Source organism: Mus pahari, chromosome 18 (assembly GCF_900095145.1).
Source record: "Mus pahari chromosome 18, PAHARI_EIJ_v1.1, whole genome shotgun sequence".
NCBI lineage: Eukaryota > Metazoa > Chordata > Mammalia > Rodentia > Muridae > Mus > Mus pahari.
In genome coordinates this window covers 1483903-1503425 of record NC_034607.1, presented here as the reverse complement: position 1 = coordinate 1503425, position 19523 = coordinate 1483903, and the positions used below count along the sequence as shown (strand labels likewise).

The window sequence follows — 19523 nt, the reverse complement described above, 5'->3', positions numbered from 1 at the left end:
ATGCACACATGCACATAATGCACACATGTTGCAGCATTCATACACACATGCACACAATGCACACATGCACACATGTTGCAGCATTCATACACACACGCACACAAAGTAAATAAATAAGCATGATAAAAATTAAAATATGGACTCTATTGACAGAATTCATATACTCATGCTTGAGAAACAAGCACTTTATCAACTGAGGTCTTGCTCCAGACTCTACTTATATTAGGCACAGTACACACTTTTATTCCCAGAAATCAGGAGACAGAGGTGGGCCAATGTCTGTGTGTTTGGGGGCAACCTGACTTACATAGAAAACTCCAGGTTGGAGATCCTATCTCAAAATAATAAATAAATAAATAAATAAATAAATAAATAAATAAATAAATGAAAACCCATAGGGTCATTCTATGCATCTTAAACTGGCCTTCAACTCATAATCTTCCTGCCTCAGGCTCGTGAGTGCTGCTGGGCTTACAGGTGTGTATTACCATATCTGGCTCCACCAAGTGTTATGTTTGTTAGTAGTGTGATTATCACCGGCCCTGACATATAATGTTCCCTCAACTCACTCCACCCAACTCCATACTTATCCCTGTGTCTCCTTGATAACCATCGTAGCTCTCAAATGCACTCATCCAGCTCTATCTCCACTGCCATGATGGGACTGGGAGGTCTTCAGTAGTCCCTCCACTTGTAGATTGTCCAAGCTGAAAGCTGCGTGTCACCTCCTCAGGAACTGGTGAGATGGACAAATAAAGCCTATCTTCCCACTTATGGGTTCAAATTCCATGGGCTTGTTAAGCACCAGGCATCTGTCAGACTTCCCAGGACTGGTCCCACTCACCTCCACCAGGAAGTCGAAGAGGCGGGCATAGAGTCCCTTGGCCAGTGCATCACGAGTGTAGGCTGCCTGTTCCACATTGAGGGTCACATCAATGGACTCACTGCGTCCACCCCATTTGCTGTCCATCTTACGGCTGGTCAGCTTCTCTTGCAGCCGGCCACTGTCTATGCCCAGCAGGTAGGCTGGGAAAGCTAAGACTGCCAGGCCAGAGCAAAAGGAAGCAGCTGGTCAGACTCTCTGGACATAGGAGCTTCCCCAGTGATACCAACAAGGTTCTCTTGGGATTTGAAGTGGGAAGAAGCAGTCCTTATACTAGAGCCTGATTCCCGACATCACACACACTCACGGTCTACGCTCTCCACACGGGCATAATTCCCTTCTTCACAGAAGCTGATGTTCCCCAGGTGCAGAATCCCTGCCACGAGCTGCAAGACAAGCTGCTGCACACTTGTCGGAATCCCAATGACTTGCATGGCGCTCTGTGGGAAAGACGGGACAGCTTATGCTTCTAACTTTGTTCTCCACCATGAATTCAGGATTAGATTCCTGGGCCCATGGCATGAACTCGGGGAGACAAGATGTTTGGTAGCCTGATCTTACTCTGTGTGTGCTAGGCATCTGTGTTCATGTATGTGTATGACAGGCAGAGGTCAACCTTGGGTGTCATTCCTCAGGTACCACCTACCTTGTTTTTCTCATTGGACTAGAACTTGATAAGTAGGCTAGGCTACCTGGCTAGTGAATCCCAGTAATCTTGTCTTTGCCTTCCCAGTACTGGTGTTACAAGCAGGTACTATCTTCTCTGGATTTTTAATTTTTAAAATAAGTGCTGAGGATTGAACTTGCATGGCATGTATTTTACTGACTAACACATCTCCTTAACTGCCTGATTTGCCTTGTGCATGTATGTGTGTGTGTGTGGTATATACATTGATATGTTTGTTATGTATGCATGTGTATGAGTACACATGTATATGTGAATTCAAGTTTACTTGGAGGCCAGAGATTTACATTGGGTGTATTCTTCTATCGTGTGAAAGATGTGTGTGTGTGTGTGTGTGTGTGTGTGCCACTCCATGTGACTGGAGGTTAGAGAACAATCTGCAGTTGTCTGTCTTCATTTTTCCACTTAGTTGGGGACAAACTCTCTGCTGCTGCATCAGCTAGTCTAGGTGGTTCAGGAGCTGCTGGATATTCTCCTGTCTCACTGTCTTGTTCTTCATGGGAAGCACCTCCTGCTTCTCTGTGGAGTCAGGAATTCTAAGCTCAGGTCACCAGGCTTGCTCTCCAAATGCATTTTTACTTCTGAATCTTCCCCCCAGAGCGCCGCCTTATTTTTGACACAATTTCTTACTCGTCCTGAAGTTAACTGATTGGATCAGACCAGGTGAGCAGGGAATCCCAGGATTTTCGGCCTGTCTCTGCTGCCCCAGTGCTAGGATATAAGCATGCGCTGCCACACCCACCTCTTTTATGTGGCCTTTGGGGATTGAACTCAGATCTTGATGTTTTTACAGCAGGCATTTTACCCACTGAGCCAATCCTTGGCTCCATGATATTCCTCTTTCATCAATTTGCTGAATACCCTTGGATAAGTGCCTGAGTCTTTCTGTGCCTCATTTTTCTTATTTGTAACATGAAAAGGTTCCCTGGGAGCTGGACTGGTGTCTGGTGCTTACCAGGGTCTCACTGAAGTCACTTCGGTCATCAGTGCCGTCCACCTTGTAGGTGTCTGATTGGTTGAGGTAGTAGTAGTAGTCTGGCGTCATGAGTCCTAGGTTCTGCTGCTGCTCCTGGGAGGCCCCTTCCAGAAGCTGGAGGGTGTCAGAAAGTCATGCATCTGACCCAGCCTGGTGCAACCATTGTGGTTGCTTTACCTTCCCACACATTGCCCTTCCCATGTTCTCTTTCCTCCGTTCCTGGAATCCCGATGGTCTCCCTCTGCCTCCAGCCCCTTAGACTTCCCCCATGCACCTGGTAGTAGATGTGGAAATTCCTCTCATTCTCATTCTGCATGACCACACGAGACTTTTCCAGCAGGAAGTTGGAGATCTTGCCTCCATCTGGTTCTCCACCTCGACTGAACTGGATCTCAAAGTACTTGCCCTAAATTCCAGAGAACCACATTAGCATATCCCTGACTCCCAGGAATATATATGGGGCAAGGGTTACAATCTCATGAACCTCTTCCCCACCACTTTCTCTTATGATCTGGGCTTGTCTTTCTCTTGCCTCCACTCACTTACTTTTAAATTATATTTGTGTATGTATGTATGTACGCATGTATGCATGTATGTATGTGTCCTGTGCTATGGTGAACATGTAGTCATCTAAAGCAACTTGTGGGAGTTAGTTCTTTATTATGTAAGTCCTGAGGATTGAACTTAGGTCCTCAGGCTTGTTGGCAAGCACCCGCTGAGCCATCTCGCCGACCATCCACTTACATATTGACTAAGCTTGCTCTTTTCACCAGTCTTTTCTCTAGATTTCACAGACTATATGGGGCCACAATCCTTAACATATTCATCTCCTGTGATGCTCTAAGCTCCTGCTAATTGCACTTACCTTTGTGTTCACCTCACGTCCCCCAACACATTTCAGAAATTTCTATGTCTCTTTTGTGTGTGTATCCACGGGTGTGTGAATGAAAAGGTGCACGCTTGTGTAGGTGAATGTGAATATGTGTGGGTGTGGAGACCAGAGGTTAACACTATGTGTCTTCCTCAACTGCTCTCGCCATACATATCAAGGAAAGAACTCTTGAATCCAAAGCTTAATGATTGATTCATTTTAGCTAACCACTTTGCTCCAAGAATCTCCTGCCTTTACTTCTCACATGCTGGGAATCTGAACTCAGGTCCTCCTCACACTCTTAAATGCTGAGCCTTTACTCCAATCCCTCTACTTTACTTCTTGAGACAAGATCTCTCAATGAATCCAGAGCTTACTGATTGGCTAGACTGAATGGCCAAAGTGTTTCTCTGGCTCCTTCTGTCTGTAGATCTTAGTGTCACAGGTGTGTACTATCATATCCAGCTTTTACAGGGATGCTGAGGATTAAATTTAGATCTCTCCTGAGTGGCTCCAGATTCAGTGAGAGATCTTGTCTCAAAAAATAGAACAGAAGGGCTGTATCTATAGTTCAGGAGTAAACAGAAAATAGAACAGAAGGGCTGTATCTATAGTTCAGGAGTAAACAGCACTGCTCCTTCAGATTACTGGGTTCTATGCACAGCACCCCCACGTCTGTCCACAACCATCTGTTACTCTAGTTCTAGGGTTCTAACGCCATCTTCTGGTCTTCAAGCATACCATGAACTCACATGGTACTCAGACATACATTTAAACATTTATACTTACAAAATAAATACTAATAAAACAAAAAAATAGTAAGGTGATGAGCTATTGAGGAAGACACCCAACATCGACCTTTGGCACCCACATACTTGCATGTAAATGTTCATGGGCACACATTAAGTGTGCATCCACACATGCATGCACCCACACACAAAAAGAAACATGGAGGCTAGGGAGATGATTCAATGTGTGAACTACTTGCCATACAAGTGTGTGTGTGTGCATGTATGTTTGTGCATGTGTATATACTTGTTTGTATGGATGTGCACCTGTGTGTGTGTGTGTGTGTGTGTGTGTGTGTGTGTGTGTGTGTGTGTGTGTAGAGCCAAGTGCTTATTTGAGGTTATAGTGACTCACAAAGCGGCTGGAATTGTTGTTGCGCACAGTCTTGGCATTGCCGAAAGCCTCAAGCAGTGGGTTTGACTGTAGAATTATGTCTTTGACGTGCTAGGGGTAGAGTCAGGTAGAAAGAGATCAGTCTGGGTCAGATGGGTGTAACCCACATCTCCTTCCATTCTTGTCTTACCTGGACCTTGTCTCCCCCACCAGACACCTTGGAGATGTAGCCCATGATGTATTTAGCAGCCACTGTCTTCCCAGCTCCGCTCTCCCCACTAGAGGGGGTGGGGGAAAGGAATGGTTAGTGGGCAGTAATATTGAAAAGACCTTGTCTAATGCCTAGTTATTCATTAATTCATGCATTTATTTATTCGTTTACTAAGCACCAGCCCCTACTCTAGGTTCCAGAGAGTCAAAAGTGATCAAGAAAGATTGAAAAGCTAATCCCCTGCCTTGGGGGATGGAGAGATGGCTGAGTGACTAAGAGAACTTGTTAGCCCTGGCAGAAGACCTGCAAGGGTTTGCTTCCTTATACCTACATGATGGTAATAACCACCTGTAATTCCGGTTACAAGTGATTTAACATCCTCTTCTAGTCTCTGAGAGCACCAGGCATGGATATAGTGCTCTGATATGCATGTAGGCAAAACATGTACACACTAAAAATTAAAACAGTAAATTTTTTAAAATAAAAAAATGCCTTCTCCCTCTCAAAAAGGAGGTGCTAGTGAGGTGGCTCAGTGGGTAGAGGGGCTAGTGAGGTGGCTCAGTGGGGAGAGGGGCTAGTGAGGTGGCTCAGTGGGGAGAGGGGCTAGTGAGGTGGCTCAGTGGGGAGAGGGGCNGCTAGTGAGGTGGCTCAGTGGGGAGAGGGGCTAGTGAGGTGGCTCAGTGGGTTGGCTCAGTGGGGAGAGGGGCTTGCTGCCAAGCTGAGTTGGTGGAAGCAGAGACCTGATTCCTAAAGTTGTCCTCTGACCTTCACACTTGTACTGTGGCACGTGGCACCCCATACATATAAATAAGTAAGCAGATGTAATTTTAAAGTCCCTTGGCTGGGAAGATGGCTTAGTACCTGTTGCCAAGCCTGAAGACATGAGTTCAATTCTTGAGATGGTGGGAGGAGAAAACTGACTCTTGGAAATTGTCTTTGGACTGCTACATACATGCATATGTTGGCATGCATGCACGCACCCACATACATCCACAAAATAATAAAAAATATAATGTAAAATGTCATATCCTCACATTTATTTTACATGTGTGTACATGTTATGAGGGTGGCATATGTGTTGGTCGTGCATGTATATGTGTGTATGTACACATGTGCCTGTATGCGGAGGTTGGAGGAGGCCATGTGGTGTGCGCTGCTCCACCACTCTCTGCCTTATTCCTTTGACACAGGGTTTGCCACTGAATCTGGAGCTAGGTAGGGTTGTGGCCATCAAGCCCCAGTAGCATGTCTATCTCAGTCTCCCCAATGCTAGGGACAGAGGGATGGCACTGCATGGTTACAAGTTCATGACAAACCACCCTCGGTGGTCATGTTTGAGGACATGCCTAGATAGAATGTTCCAGAATCCCTCACCCGGCTGTACCTGATAATGACACACTGGTTCTCACAGTCGATCAGCATATTCCGGTACATGTTGTCGGTGAGGGCATAGATGTGCGGGGGGTTCTCATATTGAGCCTGGTGTGGGAGGTCAGGACTCAGCCCAGAGCTTTGGGGCTTTCGGGGTAGGTATACTTCCACCCATCCAACCCTGGACTCACCGCACCCTGATAGAGGTCAATTTCTCTGTCAGTGAAGTAGGGCATCTGCTTGAAGGGGTTTACAGAGATTAGCACTGAACCAATATATGTCTTAAGAGGTGGTTAAGAACCATACAGTATCTTGTTTTGCTTTTCAAACTCTTCTTACCCCTTTCTCTATCCCGACAAGACCACCCTTTGCTTGGAGAGAGAGATGAGGTGCCTGAATGTACTTTGTGTCTCTTACGAAATGATAGCTGGACCCAGAAATAGGAGAACAGGTAGTGTAGTGGTTTAGCTCTCCCAAGGCAAGGATACTGTAGCAGCCACAGCATCTCAAGCCACAGCACTATTGTTACTTGAGTATCCTTCAATCTGCCTGTCCTTCTTCCTCCATTTATTCATCTTCCCCTCTAACCCGGGGCTGGGCTTTCAGTGGCCCCTCTGTACTGCCATTCCTTTGGCATCCTTCCCTGCCCCGGTACTTCATCCTCACTATTATTGCCCAGTCATCCCCCTGTGCCCCTGCACTACTTGGGATACGAAAATGTAGTCATCCATGAAGCGTTTTCGGAGGTTGCTCACAATGGCGTCCTCAGTGATCTGGGGCAGCAGCACCATGTCATCCACACCACTCTGCTTCACATTGTGACTCTGCCAGTGGAAGCGCTCCTTGCTGCCCTGGGGATGGGGTGGTGGGATGGGGATGAGTCCTTGAAGGGGAGCGTGGCTGGGCGTCTGGATTACCTCCAGTCCCAGCTTCTGAATCACTCTTTCTCAGATACCCCAGTAATGGCTAGGATTTTTGGTTGTTTAGGGTTTTGTTTTGTTTTGTTTGTTTGTTTGTTTGTTTTTGTTTTTTTTTTTTTTTTTTTTTTTTGAGACAGGGTTTCTCTGTATATCTTTGGCTGTCCTGGAACTCACTCTGTAGACCAATCTGGCCTCGAATTCAGAAATCCTCCTGAGTGCTGGGGTTAAAGACATGGCCACCACTGTTTGGCAGTAATAGCTAGTTTTGTCAACTTGACATGATTTAGAGTCACCTGGAAAGAGTCTCAGTGATTGGCTCTCTAGGTCAACTTGGTCTGTCGCATGTCGGTGGGAAACTGTCTTGATCACCTTAATTAAAGTGGGAAGATGTGTTCATTGTCCCCAGCCATATGCCAGCCCTTTACTGGGGAACTCTAGGCTAGCATTACACCAGTCCTTGTAGAGAGAGTGTTGGGCACAAGTAAGCATGGGTATTAGTCAGTGTCTGTCTCCATCCCACACCTCATATCCCTCTTACCTCACTAGGTAGCCCTGACTAGCCTGGCTCTCACTACGTAGACCAGGCTAGCCTCTAACTCAACAGTGATTAGCCTGCTTCTGCCTCCCAAGTATTGTGATTAAAGGTGTGTCTTACCACATTGGGCTCTCTCTCTGCTCTTGACTGTGGATATGATCTAACTAGCTGCTTCAATTCCCTGCCTCGAATTCCCAACAATGATGGACTGTAACCTGGAACTGTGCACCAAAGAAACTCTTTGTCCTTTAAAGTTGTTTTTGTCGGGATATTTTATCACAGAAACAAAAAAAGAAACCTGTTTCTTCCTCCTCTGCTGGGAACTCCATGGAGGTCAATAAGGCCCTATTGGCTTCCTGACCAGAGCAACATGCATTACTGAAACTTCTCTTTTGGTTCATCTTTCCAACCATACCTTCACCTTGTACCTTCCAGCCACAGAGGATGGTGCCATCCTATTGCCATGGCTCCCCCACCAATGAAATCTCCCTGAAGCTGTGCTCCAAAATAAGCCTCTCTACATTTGCATTGTTTCTGTTAGGAGGGAATGTCACAGTGATGCAAAGGTAACTCCCTCATATGACTGATCTGATCCTATCTCTTTGTTCAGGTTTGTGCCATTGGGAGCATAGCACAAAGGTCCTTCTGCCCACAGATGTCCAGGGAGACCAGGAATGTTAAACACACAGGATTATCATTCCAGTGGGAAAGATGAAATACCCATTCTTCCACCCAGAAAGCAGGGAATTGGTAGTGATTAACAGCCTGGTGATTTGTGTTAGGCCAGACCATCCTACAACCAGGACTGGAGGTGGCTAGTAATCTCAATGACCTTTTCAGCCAAGGGCTCTCCCAAGCTCCCATAACCAGGAACAGAGGTGGCTAATCGCCCAAATGACATCTGTGCTATCTGTGTAACGGAGATCAGGCCAGAGACTTCCCCAGGCCCTTAAGCTAGCACAGGTATCCTATCTCTAGAACCCATCTTTTTGAAAGAAATAGCACATACCCTGAGTCAAGTTTCAATGTCTTTGTTACTGGAATTGTATTAAAGCAACAAACTTTCCCCCAAATTGTACTGTGCTTTAAATATGCTGACAATGAACCACTATATACTGTATACTGTAGCCATCTTCAGACACTCCAGAAGAGGGAGTCAGATCTCATTACAGATGGTTGTGAGCCACCATGTGGTTGCTGGGATTTGAACTCAGGACCTTCAGAAGAGCAGTTAGTGTTCTTAATCGCTGAGCCATCTCACCAGCCCCATTATACTCTTTAGAAGTCTCTGTTTTTGTTTTAGTTTTTCAAGACTGTTTCTTTGTGTAGCTTTGGGGGTCCCCAAACTATCTCTATAGCCCAGGCTGGCTTCAAACTCATAGAGATCCATCTGCCTCTGCCTCTGCCTCTGGAGTGCTGCAATCAAAGGTGTGCCCCATGACTGCCCAGCTAGAAGTCTTGATTCAAGTTGATGAAGTCAATCTGAACCAAGTTTTCCTTCTCATCTCTTCACAATTCACTTCTTTGCCCGAGACATCCTCAGTGTGCCACCAGGTCTAGTTTATGAAGAGCTGGAGATCAAACCAAGGATTTTGAGCATGCAGGCAAGAACTCTTCTACCTGAGCTATATCTTTCCTCATATGACATGCCTGTAATCCCAGCACTTAGGAAGTTAGAGTTGGGAGGACTTCTATGAGTTTGAGGCTACTTGACCTACATAGTGAGTTTCAGTCCAGCTGGGGATATATAGTGAAATTCTGTCTCTAAAAAGAGCCGACAGTATCGCTTAGTGGGTAAAGGTGTTTGCTGCTGAGACTGATGACCTGAATTCAACTCTTGGAACCCACACAATGTGAAAGAGAGAACCAACTCCTGGTTCTCTGTGCTCTGCATGTGTACAATATCATGCACACATTCTCTCAATCAATCAATCAATCAATCAATCAATCAATCAATGTGACTAAAATTGCATATATATGTATAAACTATAGTGAATTCTTTGCTTTGACATACATCCCTATGGAATGTGGTCCTGTCTACACTTACGTCCACTGGTTCCTTCAGTCCCTCTTTCCTTCCTTCCTTCCTTCCTTCCTTCCTTCCTTCCTTCCTTCCTTCCTTCCTTCCTTTGTTCCTCCCTCCCTCCCTCCCTCCCTCCCTCCCTTTCTTCGTTCCTTCTTTCCTTCCTTCCTTCCAATAAGCCCTCACACCTTGTAGACTAGTTTGGCCTGAATCTCACTATGAAGCAAAGGATGGTTTTGAGCTTCAACTTTCTGCCTTTTTTGTCAAGTGTTGGCACAACAAGAGTGTACAACCATATGTGGTATATGCAGTGCTGGGGATGTGACCCAGGGTTTTGTGCATGCTCAGCAAGCACTTTACAAGCTCCTTTCCTGTCTCCCAATCTCTCCTTCCTTGCCTCTACCGCAAGCTCCCAGTGCTATGATATGCTGATTTTCCTCAGGTCCAAAGTAATGGATCCTGATGAAACCAGGAATCAATCTTCCCCTACTGTCTGTGTCTGGTACTTTGTCACAGTGAAGAAAAAGCAAGTGAAAGAAGGACATACAGGGATGGGGAGGCAAAGGAGGCATGGCGGTTTGAATGAGGTGTTCCCAACAGTCGCAGTCTTTTGAACACTTTGGTCCCCAGAATCTGGTCACTACTTAATGGTGGTAGCACTGTTTGGGCAGTTTGGCAGATGCCTTTATGCAGGAAGTACATTACTAGGGGAAGGCTTTGAGAGTTCACAGACTCATGCCATTTCCAGTTAGGTCTCCCTGCTTCCTTCTTGATGTTTGAGTTGTGAGTTCTCATGTTCTAAGTCCAGTTACCATGCCTTCCTGCTCCTATGATTCCCCACTCTGATGGTGATGGGCTCTTATCCCTCTGGAGCCATAAGCCCCAAATAAACCTATTTAGTTACTTTTCTATTGCTGTAACAAAACACTGTGATCAAGTCTTTACAAAGAAAGTGAAATTCCACTTACAGTTCCAGAGTGGTAGAGTCCAGTGTGGCAGAGCAAAGTCATGGTGGCAGGAATAGGTGAAAGCTTATATCCTATTAGTAGGCAGAGAGGGCACACTGGGAATGGTACAAGTTTTGAAACCTCAAAGCCTGCCCCCCCCCCCAGTGACATACTCCTCCAAGCTGGCCACACCTCTCAAACTGCCCAATCCGTGCCATCAGCTGAGACTAACATCTCGAACTAACATACTCAAACACAAGAGCTGTTGGCACCATGCTTATTCAGACCTTCACAGACCACCTCCTTCTACAGCTTGCCTTGCTCACGGTGTCTTATCACAGCAATAGAAGAGTAACTAATACAGAAGATAGGCTATGATAAGAGAGGTGGGCATGTATGGACACTGGACTGAAAAAGAGACACTTTCAAGTCTGAAGGTCTGGGGATTCTCTGTGTACAAAGGGTGACTGTGTGCCCAGGGGGAAAGGCTGGGACATACAGGTAAATAGGGATTAACACCTTCAGGTGTCCTGAACCAGAGCATGGTTTCCCTAGTGGCACGTTGGGGAAGCAGAGTTTGGAACACAGAGCCTTGTGCATGTGAGGCAAGTGGTGTAGTACTGAGCTACATCCACAGCCTGTGTGATTATTTCTGGTTGTCTTAGAGATGGGGATGTAGCTGACATTTTTAGTGGGTGGGCGCCTGCATACAATGAAAAAGCTGGGAGAGGGGAGACTGACTCACTATGTAGACAAGGATTCTTCTAACTCACAGAGATCTCCTAACTCTACTTCTGAGTTAAGAATTAGCATCATTGTCACCACTTGTGGTTCAACAAAAATATTTTATGTGTAAAGAGAAAATCAATACCAGTTATGTATCTTTAATCAAAATGTTAGGAATCTGAAGTGCTTCAAGTTTCTTATTTTTATTTATTTATTTATTTATTTATTTATTTGTTTGTTTGTTTGTTTATTTATTTTTAGATTTTTGAGACAGGGTTTCTCTGTATAGCTCTGGCTGTCCTGGAACTCACTTTGTTGACCAGGCTGGCCTCGAACTCAGAAATCCACCTGCCTCTGCCTCCCAAGTGCTGGGATTAAAGGCGTGCGCCACCACTGCCTGGCGAGTTTCTTAATTTTAAACAACAAACCAATCAACCAATGAGCAAAACCAAAACCGAAACCAAAATCAACCAAACCAAACCAATGTTAAAAAAAAAAAAACCCTCAAAACCCACTACCACTACCAAGAAACACCAAGCAGCAAACCCATTTTGAAACCCAAGAATGGTGGCTCCTCGTGCTTGGGAGACTAAGGTAATATTGCCAGGGGCTTGAGGACTGCCTGGGCTGCAGGATGAGACTCTGTCTCAAACAAAACAAGACAAAATTTTTAAAAAAGCTAAAGAGATGGGTTGGAAGGTAAGAGCACTTGCTCCAAAATCATGAGAGTTAGATTTACTGTGTAATAAACTGGGCATCTCTGGAAAATGACTGTACCTCTAGCTGTGGGTGCAAGACTGTTTGGAGACAGAAGGACTGCTGGAGTTTGGGGCCTTCAGCCTAGCAAGAGGTTCAGGAAGAGGCTCTGCCTCAGAAGAGTGAATGAAGCGTGATGGAGGAGGACCTTGCCGCCCTCTTGTAATCTAGTGCAAGCATGTATAGAGGTTTCTGTGTGTGCACACCTACACATATTCACACAGACAAAATAAATATACACATCTTTACCACCCTCCCCTCAATGCGATTTCATTTAGTAGAGCAGTTGCCTAGCATGCACAAAGCTCTGGGCTCCATCCCCAGCACTGCATAACACCTGACATTGTTGGTGTATACCTCTCCTTCCAACACTCAAGAGACAGAGGCAGGAGAATTAGTTAACGTTCATCCTCAGCTATAACAGACTAAACTGGAGGTTAGCAAGGGACAAATGAGACCCTGTCTCAAAGGATATCTTACTTTGGAATATTTGCACATATATCATGAGATATTTTGGGACTAGGACTCAAGTTTTAACAGGAAATTCACTGATGTTTCCTTCATAGCTATACATAGCAGGAAGGTCATTGTACTGGCTGGTTTTATGTGTCAACTTGACACAAGCTTGAGTTATCACAGAGAAAGGAGCTTCAGGAGAGGAAATGCCTCCATGAGATTCAGCTATAAGGCATTTTCTCAAATTAGTGATTGAGGGGAGGGAGGGCCAATTGTGGGTGGTGCCATCCCTGGGCTGATTTTCTTGGGTTCTATAAGAGAGCAGGCTGAGCAAGGTGGGGAAAGCAAGCCTGTAAGTAAGATCCCTCCATGGCCTCTGCATCAGCTCTTGCTTCCTGACTTGCTTGAGTTCTAGTCCTGACTTCCTTTGGTGATGAACAGCAATGTGGGAGTATAAGCTGAATAAACCCTTTCTTCCCCAACTTGCTTCTTGGTCATGAATAGAAACCCTGACTAAGACAGTCATTTTAGTTACTTAATTGCTTTATACCTAGGGTAGACATTTATTCATTGTGGTGTGCAACTGGAGACCATACAAGATACCTGGAGAGCAAGCACAACCTTTAGCAGTCAGCAGTGAAACCTCCCAGTTCCAGTGGGTGCTGCCATCACTGTTCATGAGACTTTGCAACAGAGGGGGTGCTTGCTCAGTAGTAGGGTATTTGACAAAGCTCTGAAGGTCATTCTATATATCCTATTTAGTGTACCTGAGTTTCTCTAGGACTGCCACATGAGGTCAGGTGTGGAATTTTTCACCTGTGTATTTTATTGATACTCAAGTTAGAGCTGGGTGCAGTGATACATGCCTGTAATTCCATAACTCTGGAGCCTGCTTGGAAGTCAGAGCACCTGGCTGTAGTCTTGTGTTGCAAAATCTCCATCCTCAGAAAGGGATGGCTGAGACTCCTACTTGTGCCACAGGACCCTGATTTACTCTCTTCAGAGTCCCTGCCACGTTGTCCCTCTCTGGTGCTGGTGCCTGAACTCTCCTTAGAGCTTGGCCTATAAATTTTTGCAATTCAGTCTGTCTGTCCATGGTGTTAATAACTTTTCACAAAAACCCTACTCTCAATAATCCTTCTCAGGGTTCCTCTTGAGCTCTCATCTGAGCCCTTTCACAGGTGGGCACATATGGTGGCTTCACTGCATTTTGAGACCACTAGTGTGACCACTTTCAGATTTGCAGATACATGTTTTAGTACCTGTAACTTTGCCCACTGCATTGCAGGGAATTACATGAATCCATTTTCCTTTCTTCCATACTTTTCTTTTTTCTTTCTTTCATTCTTGTTGAAACACAGGATAGAACCCAGGGCCTCACACCTGAATGCTAAGCAGGCATTCTACTCCTGAGCCAACCCCAGCCTCTCACTTGACATTTCTAGGTGTGGCTTCACTCCTGCATCCCACTCCCAGCCTCTCTCTGGTGAATTGTAGGCACAGGCTCCACCCCTGACCTGCACCCCAGCACCTTACTGGGAGATTTTAGGCAGGAGTTCCACCCCTGAGCCATGCCCCAGTCTGTCACTGGTGGATTCTAGTCAGGGACTCTACTCCTGAGCCATTCCCCAGTCCCTCCCTCACTGGGGAAGTCTAGGTGAGGGTTTCCTCCTGAGCTATATCACCCTTTACTAGAGGACTATAAGGGGGTTCATTGCCCCATGGCCCACCCTGGTAGGTTCTATACTTGCCTTTACATGCACAGGACCTGGGTTCTTACCTGGTAAATTGCAAAAAAAAAAAAAAAAAAAAAAGTACTGGGTATGATGCAACAAGATCTCTCTCTCTACACGAAGGAGATAGCGAAGGGAGAAGTTCATGGAATGCAACAGTGTGCAGCTGTTAAAGGTGACATATACTCGGAGAAGAGCTGCCTGGGAAGTCAGAAGTATCTAGGTCAGATGAAGCTATGTTGGGAGCTGCAAGCCATCTGAGCTCCTGAAAATTGACTGCACTCTGAGAATGATCCCAGGGACGTTTTTGGCAAGATCCTGGTCTGAAATCATAGTGGGAAGTGTAGATGGACTGTGAGAACTCACCTTTAGCCAGTCTGGCTGAGAAGAGGAAGGGCAGAGGCTGGGGAGGGAGGTCGGATAATAGCAGTGGGTGCTTCCTGTTTGCAAGATAGGAAGACCAGACAGTGTTGGTGAGGACAGACCATGGAAATTAGGGTGGAGTCATTCATGACTTTGGTATGATATGAAAAGGTGAATCTGCCATTCTCTCAGTTAATATTTGAAGTATGAAGAACAGCTGGGGTATGGACAGGCAGGTTGTGTAAGTGGCTGATGGGGCAGGAAGTGTACCATAGGTCTGTAGAGTGCCAAGGAAGGGCACTTGTTTGGTGACCACAGTAAACAGCAATAGCAGCCATGGCTAGCTTCCTAACATTCATTTACTGCATAGGATGAACTTCTCTTTTTTTTCAGTTTTATTTTTTTATTATTATTATTATTTTCTTTATTTACATTTCAAATGCTATCCCAAAAGTTCCCTATACCCCACCCCTGCCCCGCTCCCCTACCCACCCACTCCCACTACTTGGCCCTGGCCTTCCCCTGTGCTGGGTCATATAAAGTTTACAAGACCAAGGGGCCTCTCTTCCCAANGATGGCCGANNAGGCCATCTTCTGCTACATATGCAGCTAGAGACTCGAGCTCAGGGGGTACTGGTTAGTTCATATTGTTGTTGCACAGGATAAACTTCTTGTTTGGGCATAAGGTCTTCCTCAGAAGTTAGAACTGGCCTGGGATTGCTATGAATCCCAGGCTGGTCTTGAACTACTGATCCTTCTGCTTCAAAATCCTGAGTGCCATAATGTTTGACTAACTTTTCAGTGCCAGGACTGGAATCCTGAGACTTGCATATACTAGTTGTTCAATCATTATGTTTCACTTCCAGTCCTTACTAAGCTTTTTGTTTTGTATTTTTCATTTTTTACAATTTTTATTTATTACTATTGTATGTGTATGTGCATAGTATGAGTGGGTGTATGTGTGAAGGCCAGAGGACAACACTGTAAAGTCATTTCTCTTTATCCACTTTTATGGGTTCTAGGGATTGATCTTGAATAACTAGGGTTGCTCGAAAGTGCCTTTACCCACTGAGCCATCCTGCTTGCCATTATTTTTTTTTAAATTAAGGGCGCTACCATGCACTTAATCCTAGCACTCCGAAGGCAGAGGCAAATGGATCACTGTTGAAGGATAGCCTCGACTACATAGTGAGTTCTAGGTCAGCAAAGACTAGTATAGAAAGAATATATATATATATATATATATATATATATATATATATATATATATATATATATATATATATATATATTACATACACACATATGTAAAGGCAAGCATAGAACCCACCAGGGTAGGCCTTGGGGGCAAGGATTGTAATATCTATAATCCCCTGGTAAAGGGTGATGAGGCAAAGTCATATAGTCCAGGCCAGTCTCAAATCTGTTATGTAGCCAAGGATGACTTTGAGAGTCTGATCCATTGCCTTGCCTCCCCAGTGTGAGAGGACATATGTGCACCATCACATCCATTACTTGGGGTTTGTGGAGTGCTAGGGATCAAACCCAGGACTTCATGCATACTAGGTAAGCTCTCTACTAACTGACCTACACACTATGACTAAGTCATGATCTACATGACTAAGCTTAAAAATTATGTATGTATGTATGTATGTATGTATGTATGTATGTATGTATGTATGTATATACAAATGTGTGTGTGTAAGTGTGTGTCTGTGTGGGGTGTGGGTACTGGCACCTGTGTGCATGCTAAAGCCAGAAGAGGGTATTAGTAGTTTGGATCTTTAGGACCTGGAGGTAATAAACAGGATGTGGATGCTGAGCCCTTAACTTTTATTCTCATTATAGAACATCAGTGTTGTTTACTGCTGAGCCATTTCTCTAGTCTTGTGACCAGAATTTTTAAGTGGGTTACTTCAGCTTCCTTTCAACACACAGAGGGTGGTACTGGTACTATTATTAGGTCCATTTATCAAAAGAGAATACTATGGTGCCTCAAGGTCAGAGGATTGCCCCTTCCAGTCTTTAAAGCTGGGTTCCTCTTTCTGTTTTTTTCCTCCTCTTCCCTCAGGTTGCTCAGTGGCTTCTGTGTCTTTAATCTCCTGACATTCACTCACTGTCTGTTCTGCCTTCAGCATCCAAGCTCCTCCAGTTGCTCTGAGCTCTTCGGTGTCATAAAGTCATCAGTGTTTCCCCATGTGTACCCTTTGCTGCTTGTGAGGTGGAGGAAGGATTTGGGGGATGTTGCTTTGTTAGCAGAGTGTTTATCCAGCTTGCATGAAGCCCTGGATTCTATCTCCAGCACAACATATACTGGGTGTAGTGGTATACATCTTGGGTGATCTCATTTTTCAGTGGGTGGAGGCAAGAAAATCCAGGAGTTCAAGAATGCACTCAATTGGATACTAGCCTACATGAGACCTTGTCTCAAACTAGCTATGGGGATATGTTGGTGCAGCCAGTGCTCAGCAGTTAAGAGCATTGACCGCTCTTGCAAAAGACCTGGTTTGGTTCCCAGCACCTACCCGATGGCTCACAACTGACTGTAACTGAAGTTCCAGGGAATCTGATGTCCTCTTTTAGCCTCCTAGAGCCCTGCATGCACATGGTACATAGACATACATGCAGACAAAACACACATAAAATAAAAATGAATCTTTAAAACTTAGCTTAATAATCAAATAAGTGAATGGATGAAGTACCCTGGGGTTAAGACAATCTCTTGTCCCCCTCTAAAAAATACTCCTTTGTCTCCCTGGTTCAAGTTGAAACTATGTGTTCCTAAGTTCCTTCCTTGAACTGTGGGTGGGGGCAGTTACAACAAATAAGTTTGTGGTCTCAGTTGACCACAGCTAAATATGACTCAATCTGCTGTCTCTTGTGAAAGACACTGTGGGGCTGTAGGTGGCTATGGTGAGAAGTGGAAGGCAGATTCTTCCTCTATCTATTTAGTCAGCTCTGTCTACAACTTGGGGATGGGGTGGAGTAGGGTTGAAGGTGGGTGAAAGAAGACAATACCTTATTCGTGCTATTAAAGGGAGGGGCTGTTTGTGGTCAAGGTGGTAGCTCTTGTAAGGCTCAGGCTTGCAAGCTTTGTAGTGCAGTGAACACACTTCCTGATTTCCACTCTTGAAACTGAATGGTCGATGAAGATAGTGACTCAAAGAGAGGCCATGTTGGAGGGTGTAAAGGCTAAGTGGGTATATCATCCAAAGCTAAACTTGCAACTTGACCCTAAGAGCCAAGATGGCCTTGTGGTAGTGGTAAAACTCCAGGATCTTAGATTCTTTGGAGTGGAGAGCCCAGCTTCAAACGAGGCTGGGAGGATGCTCAGAGGCTGTTTAACTCACCGGAAACCCTAGCTGAGCTTTCATTTTCTACAAAAAGGAAGGGGAAGCCACAGTCAAGATGTCTACTAAGAGAAGTGGCCTCTTGAAAAGATTAAGCCAAAATCTTCTTCCACTTTTTGTTTATCTAGCAGCTTACTAGGCCTCCCCTGCCTCAGTTTCCTCATTGAAAATATAAGAACTCCAAGTGCAGTAGACCTCATGGAATCAGCTGCACAGATTCAACAATGCAGAGGTTATCATAAGAAAATACTAATATCCCCATTATCACTATGGGTGTCTGCTTTGAACTTGGCCAGCCCCTAGGGGTCCAAAGTGAGAGGAAGAGCCAAATGATGGAGCTTTCGAATTCACCCCAGATACATTCATTGTAACTAGGTTGGCTGGGTGAATATATTCTACAAAGACACTTGTGTGCCTCACTTTGGCTATGAGACTATTAAAATCCAAAGAAACTAGAATTTCTCCCAGGTATATCATGCAGGGAGAAGAGAAAGCTTAAAGCTAGGGCCAGTCAGAGGAGCCTGACTTGTTAAACCACCTTACAGAGGAGACATTGCTGGGTCAGTGGTGGGCAGAACCACACCTTCACTAGGAAGTATATAGATAAGCCTAACTCTGGCCTCTAAGTAAACTTAACCTAATTTCAGGGCCATGAAGATGAACTCGGTGTGTCTAAGAGTGTCACTGTATTTCCTTATCTCTCTTCCCAATGTGGCTTCATTGAATGAATCTTTCTTTCTTTTTGCTCTTAATTTGACTATTTTAATTGACTTATGGAGGACTAGTGGCTGAACCTGGCTTGTGGGATCAAAGGCTGGGATTCAAAGTCTTGTAACAAAGCTCTCTGAGGATTGGGTGGTGATGAGCAAGAGCTTCAGACTAGAGAGAAATAGAATAGCCACTTCCTTTCTCACCAGGGTCTTGAGATCTGTGGAGATGTGAACTTGATGCTGTAGCTACCACTAGCCTGGGCTGTGGGCTCTTCCCTTGGCTCTCAAGGGGTGGCCCTAGAACCCTGAGCCTATATTCCACCAGCCAGGGTGTTGTTACACTGCACCCTGCACCTCTGAACTGTGCAAACAATATTCTAACCTCCCAAAGCCCTGAGTGTCTCACTCTCCCTCCATAGGGCTGGGGTTAGGGTTTGTATCTGACGGGATCAGTGGGCTTATTTCCTTTTGGCTTAGCTGGAGGCCAACAGGTAGGGACCTTTGCCTTTCTAAAGGTAGCTGGGGTCTCTTATACCTCCTTAAATTCTCCACACTGAGGCTAGAGTTGGAGTGACTCAGGTCTTAGTCTTTTGGAGAAGCCTAGTGGCTCCCATGCCCAAAGCTGATACTCTCTGATCCCCTCCTAGCTTGTCCAATCAGTTGTGGGTCCTTTGATTGTTCATTATTTTTTTAAAATACCATATGGTTTTCTTTTTTAAAAAAAAAGATTTATTTATTTATTATATGTAAATACACTGTAGCTTTCTTCAGACACTCCAGAAGAGGGAGTCAGATCTTGTTACAGATGGTTATGAGCCACCATGTGGTTGCTGGGATTTGAACTCTGGACCTTTGGAAGAGCAGTCGGGTGCTCTTACCCACTGA

General features: G+C 45.1%; 1 protein-coding gene across 1 annotated transcript in view; it reads right to left on the bottom strand.

Annotated features, from left to right (window-relative positions):
• Myo1f (myosin IF) overlaps positions 1-19523 on the bottom strand; it is a 49287-nt gene that overhangs the window by 23300 nt on the left and 6464 nt on the right. The window contains exons 2-10 of the mRNA XM_021217621.1: positions 6833-6970; positions 6311-6400; positions 6133-6227; positions 4728-4815; positions 4559-4648; positions 2819-2950; positions 2524-2658; positions 1191-1323; positions 845-1041 (exon numbers count right to left, since the gene is read on the bottom strand). Coding sequence (XP_021073280.1) covers positions 845-1041; positions 1191-1323; positions 2524-2658; positions 2819-2950; positions 4559-4648; positions 4728-4815; positions 6133-6227; positions 6311-6400; positions 6833-6970 — 1098 coding nt within the window. The remainder of the gene's footprint in view (positions 1-844; positions 1042-1190; positions 1324-2523; positions 2659-2818; positions 2951-4558; positions 4649-4727; positions 4816-6132; positions 6228-6310; positions 6401-6832; positions 6971-19523) is intronic.